The 25,643-nt window shown below is 48.6% G+C and overlaps 1 protein-coding gene across 1 annotated transcript in view; it reads left to right on the top strand.

Annotated features, from left to right (window-relative positions):
• The window catches only part of DCAF10 (DDB1 and CUL4 associated factor 10), a 176,871-nt gene that overhangs the window by 100,250 nt on the left and 50,978 nt on the right, over positions 1-25,643 (top strand). The window contains exon 5 of the mRNA XM_030194379.1: positions 15,753-15,863. Within this exon, the coding sequence (XP_030050239.1) occupies positions 15,753-15,863 (111 nt within the window). The remainder of the gene's footprint in view (positions 1-15,752; positions 15,864-25,643) is intronic.

Below are 25,643 nucleotides of genomic sequence, written 5' to 3' on the forward strand. Positions count from 1 at the left end.
CAGAGACAGGCGTGGTCAGGTTCAAAGCAGGAGTCTCTGTGCAGGCGGCTAGCAGAGTAGTAGATAGGTACAGGCAAGGGTCAGAACCAATAGCAAGACTAGGGCTGGAGCTCCAGTAACAAGGAGAACCGGCAAAGGACAAGACTAGGGCTGAAGCTCCAGAAACCAAGGAAACCCCACCGGGGAAAACCAGAGGCTAAACTCAGGAGACCAAGAAGCTGTACACAAGCTAACAAGCAGAGCAGTGCCCAAGCTAACTAGGCAAACACTAGGAACTCACACAGAAGAACTAGTAAAGCTGTACACAGGCTACCAAGCAAGGCTGTGCCCAAGCTAACTAGTCAAACACTAGGCAATCAGAACTGGACAATGTAGCAGTGCACAGAGCACTCTAGCATACCAGGGACCTTATACGATGCAAAGGCAAAGGCTGCAGTCTCTAAGTGATTAATAAAGCCCTTCAACACCAGAGACACAGCTGCAGCAATCTCTAAGTAACTATGGAGGCTGTTCCGGCAGAAAGCACAGTGAAATACAGAGAGGCTTCCCACACCCAGGTGTAGTGTAGTGAAGCAATTAGAGTCATGCTGGAAGCAGCCAGCACACACACACACACACAGAGAACTAACCCAGGCAACACCCACAGGTGCAGTATAGTGAGACAATTAGTATCATGCTGCTGGATGCAGCCAGCACAGAGAGCCAGAGCTAGCTCAGAAAGGACAGACAGAAGAAACAGGAGCCAGCTAGGAAGCTGACCCCCAGGAACAAGGTAAGTCTGAGGGTGGTCACGGCCACAGACGTGACAGTTAGATGTTTCTTTGTAGGCCAATCTTTGTTATGTCCTCGCCGTTGCGAGGCCCAATTGACCATTGTTCACTGTTGAGGGATACCCCACATGTGAGAACAAGCAGCCTGTAGCAGGTATTCAAAGAGGACAGCAAGCTGATTGTTCTCACCAACCCGCCCACCTCCCCTTTGGAGTTGTTATTTTTATTCTTTATTTGCTTTTGATATAACTGAGGCGGGACTGGACGCCCGCGGGCAGGAAGATGGCTGCGCATGCGCAGTGTGTCCGTCCCGCGCTCTGGGGGCTGTCGCAAAGCTTTGTGTATTTTTACTGGAAAAATCTCCGTTCCTGGGTCGCCGTGGACGCCGACCCCCACGTGAAAACAATCAGCCTGCTGTCCTCGGAGAATACCTGCCAGGTAAGTATCTTCTCTATACTTGACTAGGGGAGAGAGTGAAAGAGACAGGTGGACTGATGCAAGAGATGGGATGGAAGAGAGACAGAGGCAATACTGAATGAGGGATGGGAGAGAGGCAAATGCTGGATGGGGGAAAGATAGGTGCATACTGCATAAGAGAAGGGGGAGAAAGATGGAACAATGCTAGATGGTGGGAGACAGAAAAAGAGATGGGAGGACAGAAAAAAAGGCAGTGCTGGGTGGGATGGAGAGAGAAAGGAGAGCAATCATGCATAGGAAGGAGAGAGAGAGATGCTGTGTGGAGGGAGAGACAGTGGTAGTGCTGCATGCCAGAAGCAGAGACAGACAGGGGCAATGGTGGATGGCAGGGGTAGAGAGAGAGAGAGAGAAAATGCTGGATGATGGGGGCATAGAGGTAGAAAGAGCCTGGATATCAGGGGGTGGAAGGTAAGGAGAGCTTAGTTGGCGGGGGGGGGGGGGGGGGGGAGAGAGGAAAGAGTTAGTTAAAAAAATACTGGGGAATAAGAGAAATGGGAATGGGGGGCTGGGATGAAGGGAAAATATGGAAAACTGTAGGAGGAAACAGTAAAAAGAGGGAGAATGAACACTGGATAATAAAAATTAATGAAATCTGAATGGATAGAGCAGCAGAAAAAAAAATGGAAGAAAGTTGAAAGGAACAAATCAATGTTGAAGCTGGAAGTAGTGCAGAAGGTAAAGACAGGAAGAGAGTAAAAATGACAGATGGACAGGATATCCTTGGAAAGAGTTATGACAAGATAGAAGAAAGCAGAAACCAGACAACAAAGGTAGAAAAATAACTTTATTTTAAATTTAGAATTAACCCTTGTTTACAAAGCTGTGCTAGCGTCTGGAGGTGCATGTGTTACTTCTGTGAGCTATTGGTGTTACAGTGAACTAGATTAGCTCTATAGGTCCTGAGTGATTTTTGTAGGTTTTGTATTACAGGTACTTCACAATATGCTTGGGACAGGAGAGAGTTTACATGTTTACAGACATTACACAAAAATCAGAACTTTTTTGTATTTTGAGTTCCTGGGAAATAAGGCATTTATATTTGTTATAAAGCAAAGTTGAAGGATATGTGCCATTGTGGTCATTTTGCAGGATACTGTGATGTATGTTGAGATATTGACCAGTCTCAAATCTACTATAATGCCAAAGTTTAAGTTATGGGATAATGTGACTTTATTTTAAAATGTCAGTGAACTTCCACGATTCCATAAGTGTGTATGTGGTTTATGTTGACGCAGGACAGACTGTTTACTTAGAAATCCATCGTCAAGTAAACTCTTAAGGCAATATGTAGGAGTATATGAAGCACTGTTCATGCCTAGTGCCCCCCCCCCCCCCCATGTTAACTCTGCCCCCCCACCAAACAAAATGCGCCACTGCTTACAGTAGATAATATTGATGTTTTAGAGCCCACTGTAATATTTGGAACACTGCCTTTTCAAAGGTAGAGTCCATGTTTTGGAAGTTACTGCAGTATGGTAGGCTTACGTTAGTGAGTTAACACCAGGATCAGAAATGTCTGTGTGGTGAGTTTTACAGGGAAAAACTAGTGCATGTATGAGATGGGGGGGGGGGGGGGGAGGTTGCTGCTTGTGTGGGGTGGTGGGGAGATTTAAAAAAGAAAGTGTTAGCTGGAGAAGGAAAAGAGAAAGGGATATGTTGGTTCTGAGGGACATGCTAGCTCTGTATCTGTGTAATGGGGAGGCACAAAGAACAGGCCAGCTGTGTGTGGTGGTGGTTGGGGGGGGGGGCAGGGAGATTTGAGGGGAATGACAGCTGTAGGTGTGTGTGAGGAAGAAAGAGATGGTAGTATGCATGGTGGGGACGAGAGGGATGGGCTGGCTGTTGTGTATGTGTGTTGGGGGGGTCAGAAAGAGGTGGCAGTTGGTTGAGAGGGGGCAGAGAGATGAACAGGCTGGCTGTATTCATTGGTGTAAGAGGGAGGGACAGGTTGGATGTGGTGGTGGGGTTTGGGGGCACAGGGAGAAATATTCAGTTTGTAGGTGTGCAGACATGCCAAGTCACATGCATTCAGGCCCCTTCTCCAGCTTACACGCTTAAGGGGCCCGATCTCACAGATTGGTATCCTCCTCCCGCCACCACAATCTGGTATCTCTCCTCCTCTTTTGCAGTTTTTTTTTTTGTTGTTACATTTGTACCCCGCGCTTTCCCACTCATGGCAGGCTCAATGCGGCAGGCGATGGAGGGTTAAGTGACTTGCCCAGAGTCACAAGGAGCTGCCTGTGCCGGGAATCGAACTCAGTTCCTCAGCTCCCCAGGACCAAAGTCCACCACCCTAACCACTAGGCCACTCCTCCAGCGCCAGCATCTTCAGCAAGAGCAGGAAACAGCTGAAGGAAGGCCCTGGATTGACTGAAACAGCCTGCTACGACTCGGCAATAGCTGCTTTAGCCAATCCCGGGGGCTTTCCTTCAGCTGCATCCCACCCTTGCTGCATCCCACCCTTCCTGAAGGAAGGCCCTGGGATTGGTTGAAATAGCTGCTACTCAGCAGTAGCAGTGTTTCAGCCAATCACAGGGGCCTTCCTGCAGCTGTGTTCTGCCCTTGCTGAAGGAAGGCCCCAAGACTGGCTGAAAAAGCTATTGCTGAGTAGCAGGCTGCTTCAGTCAATCCCAGGGCCTTCTTTCACCGTGGGCAGGACACAGCTGAAGGAAGGAACCCAGGATTGGCTGAAGCAGCCTGCTGTTACTGAGGACACTGCACAGATTATTTGCAGCAAGAAAAACGAGGAGAGGTACAGGATGGGGAAAGACAAAGAAGGAGAGAGGCACCTCATTGGGGGGGGGGGGGAGGCAAGGCGGGACACAGGTGCTGCATCATGGGGGGGGGGGGGAGGAGTGAGACAGGTGCTGCATCTTGGGAGGGAGCAATGAGAGACTCAGGTACTGCATCATGGGAGGGCAAGCAGGTGCATTGGGGGCAAGGAGGAAGGGAAGTGCTGAACAGGTGTTAATATGTGTCCCAGCTTGAGACCCATCCACTGGAATAGTGGTGGGCCGATTTACATAGCTTAAATTGCAGAAAAGCACTGACTAGGCCTGAGAAATCTGAAAATCTGATGGCCTTGTAGCTGGGTGCCTGCAGAAGCAGGGCTGCTTGGTAAGCCTTATTAGAATTTAGTGTGACATTCAAAAGCAGTGTAAAGGCCAAGATCAAGGAATTAATGGCTAAAATCCTAAAAAGTTTGGTTCAGAAAATGGAGTCTGTTGCAGTTAAGATGGCACCCAGCATCACAAGATAGGAAACTGATCTCTCCATATAAGAAAAGATGTTTACAAGACAGGAAACTGTCGTTATTAAGAAATATTATAGAGGGAGGGGGAAGAGGGAGCAGATGGGCACCTGACCTGTGGTTAAGTATGATTCACAGATGAAAAAAAATGAAAAAAAAGTGTCTCTCCATTGAATTGTATGGACAGCAGTTACTATATAAGATTTGCAAATCTGGGTGTGATTTGGAGTTTTTCCCCAACGCTACCCGGAGGCAAAGCTACGGTCGGTTGAACTGAGAATGTGACTGATGTGTGTACCAGCTTGAGGTTCCAATTGGTGAGAATAAAAATTATTTCCATCACTTGCTTTTCAAGTCTATGCCTTTATCTGTTTCTTGGAACATTCCTACACAAATAGTGTTCACATTATGTGGGAGAATAGATGCCCTAGGATGTCCTTGGGAATTAGGAGCCAGAAAACAGAGGTCATATTTAAGAGACTTATTATGAGCCTTCTGAAACCCTCTCTCCACCTCCGTGGGCAAGGGTCCTGCGGGGGTCTAGAGAGGGGTAATTAAAAACACAGGCAAGACAGATCTAATGAGGGGGTGTGGAAAAGAGGGGGATGCAGAGAGGGAAAGAGGTGCTGGATGGGGGGGGGGGGGGGGGAGGACAAGACAGGAGAGGTGCTAGCACCTGCGGGGAAAGAAGGAAGTGGGAGAGGTGCTGGTCCTACAACAGGGAGACAAAGCAGGAGTGAGGGAAGAGAGAGGAACACTTGCTGGACCCCTGGGGGTGGCAAAGGGAGGGAAGAGAGAGAGATATGCTGGCTAGGAGAGAGACAGGAGGGAAGGAAGAGAGAGAGATGTTGGTATGTGGGGGGGGGGGGGGGAGGGATATGGACAGAAAAGTTACGTTGGTCAGGGCAAGAATAGGGACACAGATAGATGCTCAGCATGGCAGGAAGACAGGAGCGATGCTGGCTCAGATAGATAAGGATGCAAAGAGAAGATGGATGGTGGATAAGGAGAGAAAAGAAGTGCCAAATGGACGAGGAGACTTTGGCAAGACAGTTAAGAGAAGAAAGAGGAAAGCAGAAACCAGAGAGTAGGACCAACACAATAAGAAAAATGAAATGACCAGACAACAAAGGTAGAAAAAAGAATTTTATTTTCTGTTTATTGTTTAGAATATTGATGAACTATTACAGAAACCACATTAGATAAATCAAAAATAAAGAATAGTGCTTATTTATGTAAAAATATTTGTTTGTGCTCAGTTTTTTTGGTGCATAGCAGTGAACTGGCAGCTCAAATCTTGTATGAACACCTCATATACATCATTGCACAACCTCCATTCTAACCATAGTGCTGTAAATCCTCTGCAAGCTTCTAATACTCTATTTATAAGAGTATTATGTATCAACCACTTAGCTTGGGTTAAGTTTGTGCAAGTCCAATGATCTTCTTACAGCTACTCCGTCACTGCTACGCTTTTTAAACATCAATCCGTGTTGTAAATGATCCTCCCCTCCACCTGAGGGGCCTCGGGATTTCCCCTTCACCCTTGCTACTCAACCTCCTGGTTCACTGCAGTCCACAGGGCAGGGCTCAAAGAAATCAACTTCAAAGCAAAACTAACAAGTTCTTTATTTTGCCTGGGATCCAACAGTTCAAAAAGACAAAATACTTGAAGCAAAAAAAAACCTCACAATTCCCCCTGTTGCCCCTCTCAGGAGTACAAACACAGCAAGGAAAAAAAACAGCTTTTAACTCCCAGGCTTCCGGCACCCAGCTGGGTTCCTTTCAGACAGTTTTATAGCCCTGGGTCTTCTTTCTCCCCCCTCTCCCTTTCTCTCCCTTGGGAGGGGGTAAAACACTGCAAGCAGTTCCAACAAAAAAAAAAAACCAAACACAGTTCTTGAGGCTTCAGTCCACAGCTCAAACCCCATTCAGCTTCTTTTAGGCTTTTTAGCCACAGTTACCCTCCACCTTCCTCCTGCTGGGGCTCAGCCCACTCCGAGCAAATCTCTCATCCCTCTTCAACCAGAACTCTTTAAACTCACAGTTCAATCACAGCCTGAGCTCTGGAAAATGAAAAGGCCCCACCCATCTGGGTCACTCTCTCTAAGTACTGACCCATCCTCCCACATGACCTTTCCTCTTTCCTCTCTTAGCCCAGTTACCATACCATGAGGTTACCTGCTCTCTTATTTTGTTACCTAAGGAGTGAGCCCAGGCTGAGAGGTCCATAGGCTCTTCCTCGCTCTCCTCTCTTTCTCTCTGCCCAGCTTCTTGATACTCCATGGGCTCCCCGTCCCACCCACGTTGCAGCTGTTCCTCTTTCCCTTGATTACCCTGCAGGGGCACCACCCTTTCCTTGTTAGAGTTCTCCCCCTGTTCCTGCTGGGGAAGGTAATCTCTGTACCAGGCTTTGCCCCGAGGTTGCTGGGAAATGTAGTCTCTTCCTCTCCTCCATTTTACAGGGGTCACGACCCTTTCTCTGCTCTCTTGGGGGATGCTGGGTAATGTAGTCCTTTTCTCTCCACCCTTTTCTAGGGGGCATTACTACTTCTCTCGCTCTCTGGGGATGGAATGGAGGCAAGGCTCTGTTCTGCCTATGTCTGCTCATGAGCCTCCTCCCTTCTTCCTCTTCCACTTCCATCTTATCTACCCCCAGGTCCTCTCCTTAACAGTGTGAACCTTTAATCAATAATTTTTAAAGTTCCTGGTTCCCAACATGGGCCATGTTTCGCCAAAATAGCGGCATCGTCAGGGGAATTGATCTGTAAAAATGAAATGTATCTCATATAAATGCTAACACTACACAGTATATAGAAAATAAAGCAAATATACAAAACTCTAAATATACCGATATCCTAAACTTGTTTTATTACTCACTGTTCAGCAAAACTCAGGGAGGAACTCCGCCCTGCCCAGTTCAAAAATTCTGCTAAAGAACGCCCATGCATGCGCACATTATAAAGGGATTTGTCAGCTGTTGGCCAACAGCGGAAAACTTGAATTAAATGAGCGCTTGCCACTCGATCTCTATTCAGACCGCTAGGGGTCACTGTTCACCGTGTGCTTTTACACATCAATTTACCTTTAGGTGGTGACGTTTCCTGTATGCTCCTTAGAAAAGAACAAGAGTTTATTTACCAGTGGCGAACAGTGACCCCTAGCGGTCTGAATAGAGAGATCGAGTGGCAAGCGCTCATTTAATTCAAGTTTCCTTAGCATCCCTCCAGACCGGCCCAGGATTGGACTGATGGGTTGTGCTCGCCTTCCAGCAGGTTGGAGACTGAGAAAAAACTCTGACTCTAGCGAGCCAGTAGGAGCCCTGGTCACGTGACCCTAGCCCCAGTATCTTCTCAGTCTCCCAGCAGGTAGGAAGTGAGCCCACTAGTCTCTCTTGGTTGCTTTTTAGCCTTTTCTCTTCTATTTTGGCTTTTGTCTGCTTTTTCTCTGTGCCACAGGAATTCTTTGGAGGCTTGTTAGAACTTTCAGCTTTATTAGCTTTCAGCCTCAGGGGTATACTCGGGTGTCCCGAGTCCCTCCCCCTTTTCCTTCCCACCTCTTTTCTGATAATTCAATTTCTAAGGGAAGGGTTGCCCTTTTGAATAGCAAAGGGTTAATACCTTTGGGAGAGGCAGCCAGGTTAAAATTAACTAAATAAATTAATAAGGAGTTTTCTTTCCCAATTTCTCTAACGAGCAGGCAGCTCTGGTTGTTACAGTTGTATGTGTGCTGGCTGTTTAAAAAAAAAAAAAAGAAAAGACACTGAAAGATTCAACAGCGTTACCTTGTTCTTGCTGGCCTGTTCGTTTTCGGGGGTGAATTTCTAGTTTAGACACTATTTGACAGAGCGGGGCCCTCCTTTATAAAAAAATAAAAAAGGATTTTTGGTGCGAACCGCATACGCGCGTGACCGCGATGTCCGAAAAACTCAAGCGATGCGCCGTCTATCAGCGTCGGGGGGGTTTCCTCTTCTGGCGCTAGGGGGAACGTCGGGTCCGGTTCTTTCTTCCTCTTCGGGAGGTCAGTCTGCGATTTTGGCCTCCTCACTGTCGCGCTCGGAGCCAGTAGTTGCGGAGGGGGCAGGCGCCCCCCCCCCCCCCCCCCGGACACTGGTACAGCGATTTTGGCGCGAACGGCGGCCATTTTGAATTCTTCTCCGTCTTCACAGATGCAAACTTCAGCTGTAAATGCTCCAAATTTGGATTCCCTTTCTTCGGGAGCTCTGGTGCAGGCTGGGCCTACTCAGGCAGGGGGGTTTCCTCCTGAGTTTGTGCTCCAGATGTACCAGGCTTTTTTGATGCACAAAGCTGGGGCAGGAGTTTCTAGCAGACCTGCTCCTCCACCTCTTAAAAGATTTAGAGAAGGTGTTTTGCATGATGATTTTTGGGACGATCAGGAAATGCCCTATTTGGAGGAAGAGGAAGATCTAGAAGAAAATGTTTGGAATGATCCTGATCTCTCCTCTGCAGATCCTGAGGCTGCATCTTTTGTCCAGGGGGATGATCCTTCAGTGGCTAGAATTTTTCACAAAGATGATTTGCAGGAGCTTATAGCTATGGTCTAATCTACGTTGAACTTTGAAGATCTTCCGCCGGTTTCTCAAACCCGAAAGGTAGATTCCTTGATTAAGGGGTCTAGATCCGCAGCCAAAACTTTTCCCATGCATCAGGACATTTGGGATGTTATTAAAGCGCAATGGGAGGTTCCCGATGCGGCTTTTCGTCCAACTAGATCTATGGCTCGTCTATCAGATTCCGGAAGCGGATAAGCCAGTCGTGGATGCAGTGGTGTCGGCGGTTACTAAGCGCAATACGGTGGATGGGGGAACGGCTTTGCGGGATGTTCAGGATAGAAGGCTGGATTCTCTGCTCAGGAATAGTTTTGATGTTTCTTCCTTGGCAGTGCAGGCTGCCATTTGTGGTTCCTTAGTCGCTAGAGCCTGCTTTAGATGGGCAGAGAGAGTCCTGGACAGGACTTCGGATGATCTGCAAGCTATTGATTTGGAGGTGGCCAGGATTGAGTCGGGGGTGGCTTTTCTGGCTGATGCCCTGTATGATTTGCTCCGAGCATCTTCTAAGTCGTTGGCTTTGGGGGTCGCTGCTCGTCGAACTTTGTGGTTGAAGGGTTGGTCGGCAGACGCGGCCTCCAAGTCAAAGTTGAGTAAGTTTCCCTTTATAGGTTCTTTCTTGTTTAGAGAAGAATTGGATAAGTTGGTTAATTCTTTAGGAGATGCTAAGGTTCCTCGCCTACCACAAGATAGGCCTCGTCTGTCTGGCCGAGGTTCTTTGTTTGCTAGAGGTTCAGGGAGAGTTTTCCGTAGGTTTCAGGCTGGTCGGGGTTTTCAACCTCACAGGTCTCGTTTTTACAATAGGATTCAGTCCTTTCGGGGTTCTCGCAGAGGAAGGGGTTTCTCCAATCCAGGTTTTAGATCCCAGACCCGTCCTACCCAATGAAGGTGCGAGGGCCTCTCCTCTGGTCCCTGTCTGAGCTCGGCTTTCTCAGTTTTATCAGAGGTGGGCCCATATCACTTCAGATCAGTGGGTCTTGGAGGTTGTTCGAGACGGTTATGCCTTAGAGTTCGCAAGGCCTATTTCAGACGCCTTTCTGGAGTCTCCCTGTCGCTCTCCTCTCAAAGTGAAGGCGGTTCGGGACACTCTAAAGAGGCTTTTAGATCTTCAGGCTATCTGTCCAGTCCCTCCTTCCGAGTACAGACAAGGCCGGTATTCCATTTATTTTGTGGTACCCAAGAACGAAGACTCTTTTCGCCCTATTCTGGATCTCAAAGCGGTCAATCGCGCTCTCAGAGTCACAAGCTTTCGCATGGAGACCCTGCGATCGGTCATAGTGGCTGTCCGCCAGGGAGAATATTTGACAGCCTTGGATCTCACGGAGGCCTATTGGCATATTCCTATTCGTCCGGCACACCACAAGATCTTGCGCTTCGCAATTCTAGGGCAACATTTCCAGTTTCGCGCCCTACCCTTCGGTCTTGCGACGGCTCCACGCACCTTTACCAAAGTTATGGTCATGGTGGCCGCAGCCCTCAGAAAAGAAGGGATCCTTGTTCATCCATACCTAGACGATTGGTTAATCAGAGCGAAGTCTTATCAAGAGAGTGGTCATGTCACGGATCGAGTAATGCAGTTCTTGCAGTCTCTAGGTTGGGTGGTGAATGTCGCCAAGAGTCGGATAGTTCCATCTCAGTCTCTGGAGTATTTGGGGATCAAATTCGATACAGACATCGGTCGAGTCTTTCTACCACAGGCCAGGATTGTAAAGCTCCGGAATCAGATACGGGACTTTCTTCAGCAGCAGCGTCCCTGTGCTCGGGATTGTCTTCAGGTTCTTGGGTCCATGGCAGCCACTATAGAGGTAGTGCCCTGGGCCAGGCTTCATATGCGTCCTCTTCAGTGGTCCCTTCTGTCCCGATGGTCATCTCAGAGGGACTCTCTACTGAGGCGTCTGCCTCTTCGCCACCGAGAACGCAGCTCTCTGTTTTGGTGGCTGCGGATGAAGAATCTCACAGTAGGAATGCCTTTGGAATCGCCTCGGTGGATACCGTTAACGACAGATGCGAGTCTCTGAGGCTGGGGGGCACATTGCCTAGGCAAATGGACCCAGGGACTCTGGTCTTGTCTGGAAGCAGTTCAGTCAATCAACTTTCTGGAGACAAGAGCGATCCGTTTAGCTCTGCAGCACTTTACTCCTCTCCTGATAGGCAAAGCGGTGCGAGTTCTTTCGGACAATGCCTCGGCAGTCGCCTATGTCAACCGTCAGGGGGGAACGAGATGCCGTCTCCTGTGTCGGGAGGCGGAGACTCTCCTCGCCTGGGCAGAGGTTCATCTCTCGGCCATTTCAGCTTCACATGTAGCAGGAGTGGAGAACGTTCAAGCCGACTTTCTCAGTCGCCACACTCTCGATCCGGGAGAATGGGCTCTCAGTGCTCAGGTGTTTCAGTTGATAGTGGATCGCTGGGGCACTCCAGTTCTAGATCTGTTCGCCACCAGTCCTATGAAGAGAGGCTGAGAAGGCTAGGGCTTTTCAGCTTGGAGAAGAGACGGCTGAGGGGAGATATGATAGAAGTGTATAAAATAATGAGTGGAATGGATCGGGTGGATGTGAAGCGACTGTTCACGCTATCCAAAAATACTAGGACTAGAGGGCATGAGTTGAAGCTACAGTGTGGTAAATTTAAAACGAATCGGAGAAAATTTTTCTTCACCCAACGTGTAATTAGACTCTGGAATTCGTTGCCGGAGAACGTGGTACGGGCGGGTTAGCTTGACGGAGTTTAAAAAGGGGTTAGATAGATTCCTAAAGGACAAGTCCATAGACCGCTATTAAATGGACTTGGAAAAATTCCGCATTTTTAGGTATAACTTGTCTGGAATGTTTTTACGTTTGGGGAGCGTGCCAGGTGCCCTTGACCTGGATTGGCCACTGTCGGTGACAGGATGCTGGGCTAGATGGACCTTTGGTCTTTCCCAGTATGGCACTACTTATGTACTTATGTACCTCGATTCTTCAGTCGCCAAAGGGATGCAAGGGCAGCAGGGATAGACGCTGTCTTGCAGCAGTGGCCCTCCGACCTTCTTTACGCGTTTCCTCCTTGGCCGCTCATAGGTCGCCTCCTTCAGAAGATCGAGGAACACGGAGGACCGGTAATTTTGGTGGCACCGGACTGGCCTCGGCGTCCGTGGTACGCGGATCTGCAACGTCTGTTGGTGGCGGCTCCTCTTCGGCTCCCAGTTCACAGGGCTCTGCTGGTACAAGGGCCCATTCTACAACCAGATCCGGCTCGATTTTGTCTTATGGCTTGGCTCTTGAACAAGCCCGTTTAACTAAACGAGGTTTTTCAGCACCAGTGATTTCCACCATGCTTCGGTCTCGTCGGCATTCCACTTCTCTAAACTACATTCGCACTTGGAGGATTTTTGAGGCATGGTGTGCAGAGTCTAGCATTCTTCCGTTTCGGGCGTCCGTACCTCAGATGTTAAATTTTCTTCAACGAGGTTTTGATAAAGGGCTATCTCTTTCCTCTCTTAAGGTGCAAGCGACAGCTCTTTCTTGTTTCAGAGGTCGGATTCGGGGAAAATCTTTCGCCAGTCTTCCTGATGTGGTCCATTTTTTGAAGGGAGTCAGTCTTCTTCGTCCTCCGATAAGATCAGTATTTCCATCTTGGGATCTTAATCTCGTTCTTTCGTCTCTGACGAAGCCACCTTTTGAGCCGTTGCAATCATGCTCTTTGAAAAATTTGACTCTTAAGACAGTGTTTTTGGTGGCTATTGCCTCAGCTAGGAGGGTCTCGGAGTTGCAAGCTTTTTCCTGTAGGGCTCCTTTTCTGGAATTTTCTAAGGAGCGAGTAGTGCTTCGTCCTGTTCCTTCCTTTTTGCCTAAGATATTTTCTCGGTTTCATCTGTCCCAGTCCGTTTTTCTTCCAGTTCTGGGATTGGCCTCAGGGATGCAGGAGAAGAGACGGTTGCATACGCTGGATGTTAAGAGAGTGCTTAAGCGATATCTCTGTTACTGAGGGCTTTCGGCGCACGGACCGTCTTTTTCTACTCATAGCCGGTCACCGTAAGGGGTTGTCGGCTTCTAAACCCACATTGTCAAGGTGGATTAAAGAGATGATAGCGTCGGCCTACCTTCTGGCAGGTAAAGCAGTCCCAGAAGCTGTTAAAGCTCATTCGACTAGAGGTCAAGCAGCGTCCTGGGCCGAGCGTTCCTTGGTACCGCCTGCGGAGATTTGTAAGGCTGCGACTTTGTCCTCTCTTCATTCATTTTCTAAACATTACAGACTCGATGTTCAGTCTAAACAGGAAGCGGTCTTTGCATCCCGAGTGCTCACGGCGGGTTTGCTAGGGTCCCTCCCATAGGACTACTGCTTTGTTACGTCCCATCAGTCCAATCCTGGGCCGGTCCGGAGAGATGATAAGGAAGTAGAAATTAGGCCTTACCTGCTAATTTGCTTTCCTTTAATCCCTCCGGACCGGCCCAGGTCCCTCCCTGTTCTAGCTTTCTGTCTAGGTTTGCATGTTCTATTTATGTGTTTGCAGAGCTGTTTTTTGCTAGTTAGTTAAAAAAAAAATCATTGATATTCTGTTAAGGCCATACCGCTGCTCTGGTTAGGGTACGTGGTGAGCCATTTCAGTGAGGCCATACCGCTGCTCTGGTTAGGGTACGTGGTGAGCCATTTCAGTGAGGCCATACCGCTGCTCTGGTTAGGGTACGTGGTGAGCCATTTCAGTGAGGCCATACCGCTGCTCTGGTGAGGGTACGTGGTGAGCCATTACAGTGAGGCCATACCAATGCTCTGGTGAGGGTAGTCGGTGAGCCATTACAGTTAGGCCATACCGATACTCTGGTAAGGGTTCTCGGTGAGCCATTAAGATAAGGCCATACCGCTGCTCTGGTGAGAGTTGTCGGTGAGCCTTTATTAGAGCACGTTCGCAATAGTGCTCCCTGGTTGCTGGAATTCCTTGAGGCACAGAATGTATTGTTCTTCTTCTTTCTGCTTTGTTATTCAAATACTGAGGCTAGGGTCACGTGACCAGGGCTCCTATTGGCTCGCTAGAGTCAGAGTTTTTTCTCAGTCTCCAACCTGCTGGAAGGCGAGCACAACCCATCGGATGAGTCCAATCCTGGGCCGGTCCGGAGGGATTAAAGGAAAGCAAATTAGCAGGTAAGGCCTAATTTCTACTTTCCCGCCATTGGCCAACAGCTGACAAGTCCCTTTATAATGTGCGCATGTGTGGGCGTTTTTAGCAGAAGTTTTGAACCGGGCAGGGCGCAGTTCCTCCCTGAGTTTTGCTGAACAGTGAGTAATAAAACAAGTTTAGGGTATCGGTATATTTAGAGTTTTGTATATTTGCTTTATTTTCTATATACTGTGTAGTGTTAGCATTTATATGAGATACATTTCATTTTTACAGATCAGTTCCCCTGAAGACGCCGCTATTCTGGCGAAACATGGCCCATGTTGGGAACCAGAAGCTTTAAAAATTATTGATTAAATATTCACACGGATTGATGTTTAAAAAGCACAGCAGTGACGGAGTAGCTGTAAGAAGAAGATCATTGGACTTGCACAAACTTAACCTAAGCTAAGTGGTTGCTACATAATAACTCTTATAAATAGAGTATTAGAAGCTTGCAGAGGATTTACAGCACTATGGTTAGGATGGAGATTGTGCAATGATGTATATGAGGTGTTCATACAAGATTTGAGCTAGCAGTTCACTGCTATGCACCAAAAAAACTGAGCACAAACAAATATTTTTACATAAATAAGCACTATTCTTGATTTTTGATTTATCTAATGTGGTTTCTGTAATAGTTCATCAATTTTGACAATAAGAACCGACCTCTACAATTTACCCAGTGTTTTGATCAGTATATTGTTTAGAATATGTCAGTTTTTGGATTGTGCATCTGCTAGAACTAGTTTAGACATGGCTGGGGCCCACAAGAAAAATCTCACTCATTGGCCGTAAATCTCCAGCATTGGGATGGGCCACCCTTGGCATCTCTGGGTACGTGTTTGAAATAGGAAGAGGTGTCAGTATACATTTGGGAAACAGAGAGTGGAGGGGATAGACTGGTCGTGTGCATTGGGGAGGGGCAGAGAGAGGAATAGGCTGGCTGTGTGGGGGGAGGGGGTACAGAGGGACATTTTGCCTGCTGGAGCAGGTGCAGAAAGAGTGCACGGAGGGTGTGTGGGGAGAGAGGAAGGGGCTGGCTGTATTGAATTTGGGGTGGGGGATAAGAGGGATGCGGCATGGCTGTATATGTGTGTTGGGGGGATAGTGTGCATTGTGTGAGGGGGGTAGAGAGATGGGAGAGGCTTGTCGTGCATTGGAGAACGACGACAGAAGGAGGGACAGGCTTGCTGTATTTGTGTGTAGGGAGGGGGAGAAGGATGGATATGCTGGCTGTAGGTGTGTTAAATGTGTGAGAAACAAAGGTGGCAATGTGTATTGGGAGGGGGACAAAAGAGAGGAACAGTCTGGCCATGTAAATCCAGTTTATAAGGTGAAGAGCATTGTTGGGGAAGAATTGGTATGTCTAATTCAAAAGATATGTGCCACTAGCTTCATTTTCTATATTTGTTTTGTTTAAACAGTGCTTATAACTTCAAATTGAAGCTGCTGATGTTTAATAGCATTGAGATCCTTTATATGTTGAACTTGTTTTATTTGCCTGTAAATTGTGTATATCCAATTTTATTAGAATTTGTTTTATCTTTTTCTTTACAGATGTGTCATCTACCAGCTCATCAGGCCCCAGGGTTTCTCGTTCACCTTGCCACCACAGTGACTTTGGTCCATTTTTAGAAAAACATATGTCTCGCGCCTCCCAGAGAGAAGGTATGCGAGTACTAGAATACTTTAGCTTAGAAGATGTTTAAAATTTCTTTAACAATTTGGTTATACTGAACATATGTTATCAGAGCATGAAAAATCTAAATTTTCAGTTGGGATACATGTAGTTTCAAAACGGGTGGATGAAAACATGCAGATCATAGCTTTTGGGATGTTTTGTTGCCTTTGCTTGGTGATATATATCTATCTTGACAGTTTTGAGCCCTGCACATAACTTCTTTACAGCATTTGTTGTGTTTTAAAGAATTATCTAGCCATTAGATGATACTCTCTTCTGTAGCTGCTGCACTTGCCTCTCCCAGATTTTTGGTGAGAGGAGGAATCCTGTTTTTGTAGAACTTTGAACTGGTCCATTTTTGAAATCCGCTTTTTCAGTTCTGTTTCAAATTTGGGCTATCTTATTTCAGTTTTCGGAGAGGAGTTTTCCTCCTAGATGGATGGATTCTTCAGGACCTATATATAATTTATTTTCATCCTTCCATGAGGTTAGAAAGAAAAAAATACTGCTCAAACTTTCAAATTTTGTAAATTTTTTTGACGGTTGGTTGATACCAAAATTATTGTTCAAAGAGCATTGTTGCCTCCTATTCGTAATTTAATTTTGTAACTCGACAGCTTTTCATTTGTGATTTGTCTTTAACTGTTGCATTACTGCTACTAGATTTGCCATTAAATTATGACATAAGGCAGAGCTAACCTTAGCTCAGTGTGTTTTGGGAAGACATTCAGTGAGTATTCACCCCATAATGCACTGAATAAGATTTTGGTTTAGTTCTTCAGCAAGTGAAATATAAATTGGTCTTCTGGTGGCAATATGAGGCAGTTCATTGAGCTTAAAGAATATCACTTCCTGTTTAAAAACTGTATAAAGAAAAGTCATGTTTAAAGCACATCTTAAATCCTTCTTTCTTTGTTTTAGTATGAAGAGAGAATGAATTGGCTTGGGGAAGGCACACAGTTTAAATAATCTAATTTGTAGACGTGATATAGTGAGTTGGGGAGGGACGCAGTTTCTTGCTGCTTCAAGGCTTGTTCTGTCATCTAAAGCCATTCTATAAAATCAAGCTTCTACCTCCTAAAACTTTGATCATCCCATGATTTGGAAACAATTAATGGACATATTTATAATCAAGCCAAGACACAGAATGGTCTCTAAACCTTTAAATAGGGCGAAGATAGAGTGAAAGTCCCTGAGAAAAAGATGGCAGAGGCTGCATGCATGCACCTGAAGCCAAGACATAGAATGGTCTCTATACCTTTAAATAGGGCGAAGATAGAGTGAAAGTCCCTGAGAAAAAGATGGCAGAGGCTGCATGGATGCACCTGATGACAACTGCTGGAGATTTGTTAATCCCAACACCTTATTCAGGTGGTGGTACAAGCGCTGGAGTCTCAATTTGAAAAACTCTTGGGCCAGCTTGAAACAGTGGCTCAAGTCGTCATCATTTCCCCGAGTACATTGGGAAAAGTGTGTCTTGGGGGCTGAGGATGAGCTATGCAGGATGCATGAAGAGATCATAACACTTACACATTTTAGCTATGCATGATAAGTTTGAGAACCTAGAAAGTAAGTCCTGCTGCAGTTAACGTCTGCAACTAGGCAATCTTGAGACACTCATGGGTGTTATGTAGCGCTGACTTGAAGTGGAACTGAAACCTGAGCCAAGCCTGGAGAAGATTCGTATTGAGTACATCTACTGTGCGGGTCAAAAGAGAACAGACACAAATTGACGAGTAATCATAGCAAAAGTTTTGAATTTTGCAGTGAAAACTGCACTTCTGCCAATGCTGTCCATGTGCCATTTCCTAAGCTACCGCATAGCAGGGGCACCAAACCTTCCCCACCTCCCTCCTTCCAACACCCCTGCTGCTGCCACTGCTTCTCTAGACCCACAGTAGCAAAACAAACTACAGCCATCATGGGGTCAGACGCTCTATTCGTTCAGTTAACTGTCGCGCCCCCTCAATGTTCTGTTCCAGGGCAGAGCCAGAAGCTGTGCGAATGGAGAATCCGGCCCTGCGATGGTTGTAGATTGTTTTGCCACCGCCACGAGCCTGGGGACCAGAGAGGGGACAGATGCTGGATTGAGAGGGGAGGGGGCAGACAATGGATGGAAGTGGGGAGTGAAGGAGGTCAGAGGAAGGATTGAAGGGGGAGAAGAAAGATAGGATTTGATGGGATGAGTTAAGGTCATAGGCTGGATGGAAGGGAGGACTGAAGGAGGTCAGAGGCTGGATGGGAGAGGGGTTAAGGAGGTCACACTGGATGGAAGTGGAGAGTGAAGGAGGGCAGAGGCTGGATGGAAGCGGGGAGTGAAAGAGGGCAGAGGCTGGATGGAAGGCAACAGGACACGAATGGGAAAGGGGACATGCTGAATGAAAGGGGGAAGAGGACACGCTGGATGAAAGGGGGTAGAGAGGATGGATAGTGAGAAACTGGAGAATTTGAGGAAAGGAAATGAGAGCTAGGGTAAGGGAACAAGATGGAATGCTGTAAAAAGAGGGAAATTGAAGACTGGATAGTAAGAGAATTAAATCTGGACAAAGCTGAAATGAAAAAGAGGGGAGAAATGAGATGGAGAGGAAGCCCTGGCAAGAGTTAAGAGAAGATGAGGAAAGCAGAAATCAGAGACCGGGAACCAAGATGTCCAGACAACAAAGGTAGAAAAACGAATTTGTTTATTTTAGGATAACGTAGTGTGATAGCTGTGTTAATAAACATTATAAAATGGAAATAAGGTGATATATTTTTATTGGGCTAATTTTAATACATTTTTGACTAATGTTTGAATACCAAAACAAACTTCCTCAAGTCAGGACAGGATACCGTTACAACAGTTTACTGTTCTGACCTGAAGAAGGTGATTTTGGCCTCTGAAAGCTATTTTAAATAAACCATAGTTGAAAAATGTATTTAGTCCAATAAAATGGTATCATATTTTTCATTATTTGTTTTATTAATTTCTAGAGTAGTTGGAATATGTCAGGTTTTTTTTTAAATTTACATCTGCTATCTTTATATTTTGCATAATACAGGGGGAGATGCATCATTTTCTCTTTCTCTGGTGTGCACTGTAATCAGATTCTGGCTTCTTGGGGGTTCAGCTTGATTTTTGTCTATGTATTTCTGTTTTTAGTTTGTGGCTACTTATGCTGTTCTGGGTGAGGGTCTATCTGTGTTCTGCATATGTGAAAGAGACATGGTTTTTTGTTAGCATTGACTCTGATCCTCTGTACTAATCTGGTTTGTTTCATTTTCCAATAGGTTTATTGATGTTCTAGTGCCCACTGCAGTGTTTGTGGCGCTGTCTTTTCCTAGGTAGGTCTTTGTTGTGTGACTCGTGGAAGTTAGTGCTATTGTGGTATGGTAGAATTGCTCTGTAGATCCTGAGTGGTATTTGTAGTGTTGTGTATTACTTCACTGTATGCCTGGTACTGGATTTTGGATTTGGATTTAGACCAGACCTTTCTCAGTAGTAGCTCAAAGCAAGTTACATTTAGGTACAGTAGGTATTTCCCTGTCCCTGGAGGGCTTAAAATTCAAGTTTTGTACCTGAGGCAGTGTTGGGTTAAATGATATGTCCAAGATCTTAAGGAGTGGCAGTGGAGTTTGTGTCCTGGCTTTCCTTGTTTCTCAGCTTTATGCTCTTTACCATTAGGTACAGATAATGCACCATCTGATCTGTATCAGCTGTATTTATTGATTGGTAACTTTAACTAAAGGCTAGCAGAGCTAAAGCCTGGTGGCCATTTGGCAACTTACAAAAAACATTGATATATTATGGTTGCTATTAACATCATTCTCCGAGGACAAGCAGGCTGCTGGTTCTCACTGATGGGTGACGTCCACGGCAGCCCCTCCAATCGGAAACTTCACTAGCAAAGGCCTTTGCTAGCTCTTGCGCGCCCATGCGCACCATGCATGCGTGGCCGTCTTTGCGCCCGAACCGGCTCGTGTTCGTCAGTCTTCTTTTGTCCGCGCTCGGGACGGTCGTGTTTTGCCGCCGTTTCGTGCCCCTCAAGTTGACCCTCGCGCGTCTTCACGATTTCGCAAAAAAAAAAAAGAGAGAGAGAGACCTTTCGGTCTTGTCCCTTCCCGTGTGTCCAGTTTTTGCCCCAGCGTAAGTTTCCTTTCGCTTTCGGGATCGGCCTTTTTTTGGCCTCGGTACGGGGTTTCTCTCCCTTAATTTTGGTGCCTTTCGTCATCATCACAAATTTTGATTTCACCGGCGTGATTTTTCCGCCCATGTCATCGAAGTCTCCCAGCGGCTTCAAAAGTGCACCCAGTGCGCCCGGGTAATCTCGCTCACTGATAGGCACGCTTCGTGTCTTCAGGGTCTGGAGGCTGGGCACCGTCCGCAGGCCTGCAGTCTTTGTGCTCTTTTACAAAAGAGGACTCAGGTAGCGAGATTGGCCCAGTGGAACTTGTTGTTCTCGGGCTCTTCGTCGACAACAGCACGGGACGTATCGAGTGCATCGACAGCACCTCGGCATCGACGGCATCGAGGCTTCGACCCTCTGCATCGTGTGTACCGAGAAATCGGAAGGCTGCGTCGACGTCGGTGGTACCGGGACCTCCGCTGTTGCTGATGTCGTCGGACAGTGGTGCTTCGACTGGAGTGCAGGTGAGGGCTGTCCATTCCCCTGCTGGTGGCGGTGAGCCTTCGGGTGGGTCTCCTCCTGCCCTGAGGGCTCCTGCGGTACAGCCCCCCCCCCCCCCCCCCCCTTCGGCCTCAGCCCTGAGGAAGCGACGGTTGGATTTTACGTCCTCCTCGTCGGTACCGGGAAGCTCCGGTGACATGCTTCGTTTGAAGAAATCAAAGAAGCATCGACACCGGTCTCCTTCCCGCCTCGGTACCGAGAGCTCTGGGTCGCCGAGGGAGTCGGCACCCAGTAGGCATCGGCACTGGGAGGACCGCTTACCCTCTGTTCAGGAGGTGTCGATGCGCTCCCCCTTGGACAGCCCAGAACCGCCTCCACGCCCGGAACAGACTCTGACCTCGACGCCTGCATCGGCTTCCCAGTCTTTCTCCACAGCTGCTCTGCACGAGAGTCTCCGGGCTGTTCTTCCAGAGATTCTGGGAGAGCTGTTGCGCCCTTCTCCTCCGGTACCGGGGGTGCTTGCGCCACCGGTACCGTCGAGCGAGGCGCCGGCTGGCCCTTTGCCCGGGGTGAGGTCTCCGATATCGGTACCGCTTGCGGTACCGGCTGCGGCTGCCTCCCAGGAAGACTCCCCGACAACGTCGGTGGAGGGAGCTTCGCCGGTGCTGGTGAGGGAGTCTACCTCTCGACGCTCTCACCGTGGCCGTGTTTCCACGGAGTCGAGTCGGGCACAGCTTCAGACACAGGTTCATGAACTTGTGTCTGACACCGATGGTGAGGCCTCGTGGGAGGAGGAGGAGGACATCAGATATTTCTCTGACGAGGAGTCTGATGGCCTTCCTTCTGATCCCACTCCCTCCCCTGAAAGGCAGCTTTCTCCTCCCGAGAGTCTGTCTTTCGCGGCCTTTGTCCGGGAGATGTCTACGGCCATCCCCTTCCCGGTGGTTGTGGAGGATGAGCCCAGGGCTGTAATGATGGAGCTCTTGGACTATCCTTCTCCACCTAAGGAAGCGTCCACAGTACCCATGCATCATGTCCTAAAAAAGACATTGCTGGCGAACTGGACCAAGCCTCTAACTAATCCCCACATTCCCAAGAAGATCGAATCCCAGTACCGGATCTATGGGGACCCAGAGCTGATGCGCACTCAGTTGCCTCACGACTCTGGTGTGGTGGATCTGGCCCTAAAGAAGGCTAAGAGTTCTAGGGAGCATGCTTCGGCGCCCCCGGGCAAGGACTTTAGAACCTTAGACTCCTTTGGGAGGAAGGCCTACCATTCTTCTATGCTCGTGGCCAAGATTCAGTCCTACCAGCTCTACACGAGCATTCACATGCGGAACAATGTGCGGCAGTTGGCGGGCTTGGTGGACAAGCTCCCTCCTGAGCAAGCCAAGCCGTTTCAGGAGGTGGTCAGGCAGCTGAAGGCGTGCAGAAAATACCTGGCCAGAGGGGTATATGATACCTTTGATGTTGCATCCAGGGCCGCTGCTCATGGTGTGGTGATGCGCAGACTCTCATGGCTGCGTGCCTCCGACCTGGAGAATAGGATCCAGCAGCGGATTGCGGACTCCCTTTGCCGAGCGGACAACATTTTTGGAGAAAAAGTCGAACTGGTGGTAGAACAGCTTCACCAGCGGGATAACGCTTTCGACAAATTCTCCCGCCGGCAGCCTTCAGCATCTACCTCTTCAGGTAGACGTTTTTATGGGGGAAGGAGGACTGTTCCCTACTCTTCTGGCAAGCGTAGGTACAATCCTCCCTCTCGACAGCCTGCGGCCCAGGCTAAGCCCCAGCGCGCTCGCTCTCGTCAGCAGCTTGCGCCTCAGCAAGGCCCCACAGCTCCCCAGCAAAAGCAGGGGGCGAGCTTTTGACTGGCTCCAGCAGAGCATAGCCAAGATCAAAGTGTCCATGCCGGACGATCTGCCGGTCGGGGGGAGGTTGAAAGTTTTTCACCAAAGGTGGCCTCTCATAACCTCCGACCAGTGGGTTCTCCAAATAGTCCGGCAAGGATACACCCTCAATTTGGCCACCATGCCTCCAAATTGTCCACCGGGAGCTCAGTCCTTCAGCTTCCAGCACAAGCAGGTACTTGCAGAGGAACTCTCCGCCCTTCTCAGCGCCAATGCGGTCGAGCCCGTGCCACTGGGGCAAGAAGGGCTGGGATTCTATTCCAGGTACCTCCTTGTGGAAAAGAAAACAGGGGGGATGCGTCCCATCCTAGACCTAAGGGCCCTGAACAAATATCTGGTCAAGGAAAAGTTCAGGATGCTTTCCCTGGGCACCCTTCTTCCCATGATTCAGCAAAACGATTGGCTATGCTCTCTGGACTTAAAGGATGCTTATACACACATCCCGATACTGCCAGCTCACAGACAGTATCTTCGATTTCGTCTGGGATCACGTCACTTCCAGTACTGTGTGCTACCCTTTGGGCTCGCCTCTGCGCCCAGAGTGTTCACGAAGTGCCTAGCTGTGGTAGCAGCAGCGCTTCGCAGGCTCGGAGTGCACGTGTTCCCTTATCTCGACGATTGGCTGGTGAAGAACACTTCCGAGGCAGGAGCTCTACAGTCCATGCAGATGACTATTCAACTCCTGGAGCTACTAGGGTTTGTGATAAATTACCCAAAGTCCCATCTTCTCCCAGTACAGAGACTCGAATTCATAGGAGCTCTGCTGGATTCTCGGACGGCTCGTGCCTATCTCCCGGAGACAAGGGCCAACAATCTGCTGTCCCTCGTCTCCCGGGTACGAGCGTCCCAGCAGATCACAGCTCGGCAGATGTTGAGATTGCTTGGCCACATGGCCTCCACAGTCCATGTGACTCCCATGGCTCGTCTTCACATGCGATCTGCTCAATGGACCCTAGTTTCCCAGTGGTTTCAGGCTGCTGGGGGTCTAGAGGGCGTGATCCACCTGTCCACGAGTTTTCTCAAATCCCTTTGCTGGTGGACGATTTGGGCCAATTTGACTCTGGGATGCCCCTTCCAAATTCCTCAGCCACAAAAGGTTCTGACTACGGATGCGTCTCTCCTGGGGTGGGGAGCTCATGTCGATGGACTTACACACCCAAGGAAGCTGGTCCCTCCAGGAACGCGATCTACAGATCAATCTCCTGGAGTTACGAGCGGTCTGGAACGCTCTGAAGGCTTTCAGAGATCGGCTGTCCCACCAAATTATCCAAATTCAGACAGACAACCAGGTTGCCATGTATTACATCAACAAGCAGGGGGGCACCGGATCTCGCCCCCTGTGTCAGGAAGCCGTCAGCATGTGGCTCTGGGCTCGCCGTTACGGCATGTGGCTCCAAGCCACATATCTGGCAGGCATAAACAACAGTCTGGCTGACAGGTTGAGCAGGATTATGCAACCTCGCGAGTGGTCGCTCAATTCCGGAGTAGATCTCTTCGCATCTCGAGCCAACCACAAAGTCCCTCAGTTCTGTTCCAGACTTCAGGCCCACGGTCGACTGGCATCGGATGCCTTCCTCCTGGATTGGGGGGAAGGTCTACTGTATGCTTATCCTCCCATACCTCTGGTGGGGAAGACTTTGTTGAAACTCAAACAAGACCGGGGCGCCATGATTCTGATTGCTCCCTTTTGGCCGCGTCAGATCTGGTTCCCTCTTCTTCAGGAGTTGTCCTCCGAAGAACCGTGGAGATTGGAGTGTTTTCCGACCCTCATCACACAGGATGAAGGGGCGCTTCTGCATCCCAACCTCCAGCCTCTGGCTCTCACGGCCTGGATGTTGAGAGTGTAGTCTTTGCCTCTTTGGGTCTGTCAGAGGGTGTCTCCCGTGTCTTGCTTGCTTCCAGAAAAGATTCCACTAAGAGGAGTTACTTCTTTTTATGGAGGAGGTTTGCCGTCTGGTGTGACAGCAAGGCCTTAGATCCTCGCTCTTGTCCTACACAGACCCTGCTTGACTACCTTCTGCACTTGTCTGAGTCTGGTCTCAAGACCAACTCTGTAAGGGTTCACCTTAGCGCAATCAGTGCATACCATTACCGTGTGCAAGGTAAGCCGATCTCAGGACAGCCTTTAGTTGTTTGCTTCATGAGAGGTTTGCTTTTGTCAAAGCCCCCCGTCAAACCTCCTACAGTGTCATGGGATGTCAATGTCGTTCTCACCCAGCTGATGAAACCTCCTTTTGAGCCACTGAACTCCTGCCATCTGAAGTACTTGACCTGGAAGGTCATTTTCTTGGTGGCAGTTACTTCAGCTCGTAGAGTCAGTGAGCTTCAGGCCCTGGTAGCCCAGGCCCCTTACACCAGATTTCATCATAATAGAGTAGTCCTCCGCACTCACCCTAAGTTCTAGCCGAAGGTAGTGTCGGAGTTCCATCTGAACCAGTCAATTGTCTTGCCAACATTTTTCCCCGTCCTCATTCCTGCCCTGCTGAACGTCAGCTGCACACATTGGACCGCAAAAGAGCATTGGCCTTCTATCTGGAGCGGACACAGCCCAACAGACAGTCCGCCCAATTGTTTATTTCTTTTGATCCCAACAGGAGGGGAGTGGCTGTGGGGAAACGCACCATATCCAATTGGCTAGCAGATTGCATTTCCTTCACTTAAGCCCAGGCTGGGCTGGCTCTTGAGGGTCATGTCACGGCTCACAATGTCAGAGCCATGGCTGCGTCAGTGGCCCACTTGAAGTCAGCCACTATTGAAGAGATCTGCAAAGCTGCGACGTGGTCATCTGTCCACACATTCACATCTCATTACTGCCTGCAGCAGGATACCCGACACGACAGTCGGTTCGGGCAGTCAGTGCTTCAGAATCTGTTCGGGGTTTAGAATCCAACTCCACCCCCCTAGGCCCATGTTTTATTCTGTTCCAGGCTACACTCTCTGTTAGTTGGATAAGTTTTTAGGTGAATCTCAGTTATGTCCTCGCCGTTGCGAGGTCCAATTGACCATGTTTGTTGTTTTGAGTGAGCCTGGGGGCTAGGGATACCCCATCAGTGAGAACAAGCAGCCTGCTTGTCCTCGGAGAAAGCGAATGCTACATACCTGTAGAAGGTATTCTCCGAGGACAGCAGGCTGATTGTTCTCACAAACCCGCCCGCCTCCCCTTTGGAGTTGTGTCTTCCCTTGTCTTTGTCTTGCTACATACGGGACTGACGAGCCGGTTCGGGCGGGAAGACGGCCGCGCATGCAAGGTGCG

Source organism: Microcaecilia unicolor, chromosome 2, assembly GCF_901765095.1.
Source record: "Microcaecilia unicolor chromosome 2, aMicUni1.1, whole genome shotgun sequence".
Taxonomy (NCBI): domain Eukaryota; kingdom Metazoa; phylum Chordata; class Amphibia; order Gymnophiona; family Siphonopidae; genus Microcaecilia; species Microcaecilia unicolor.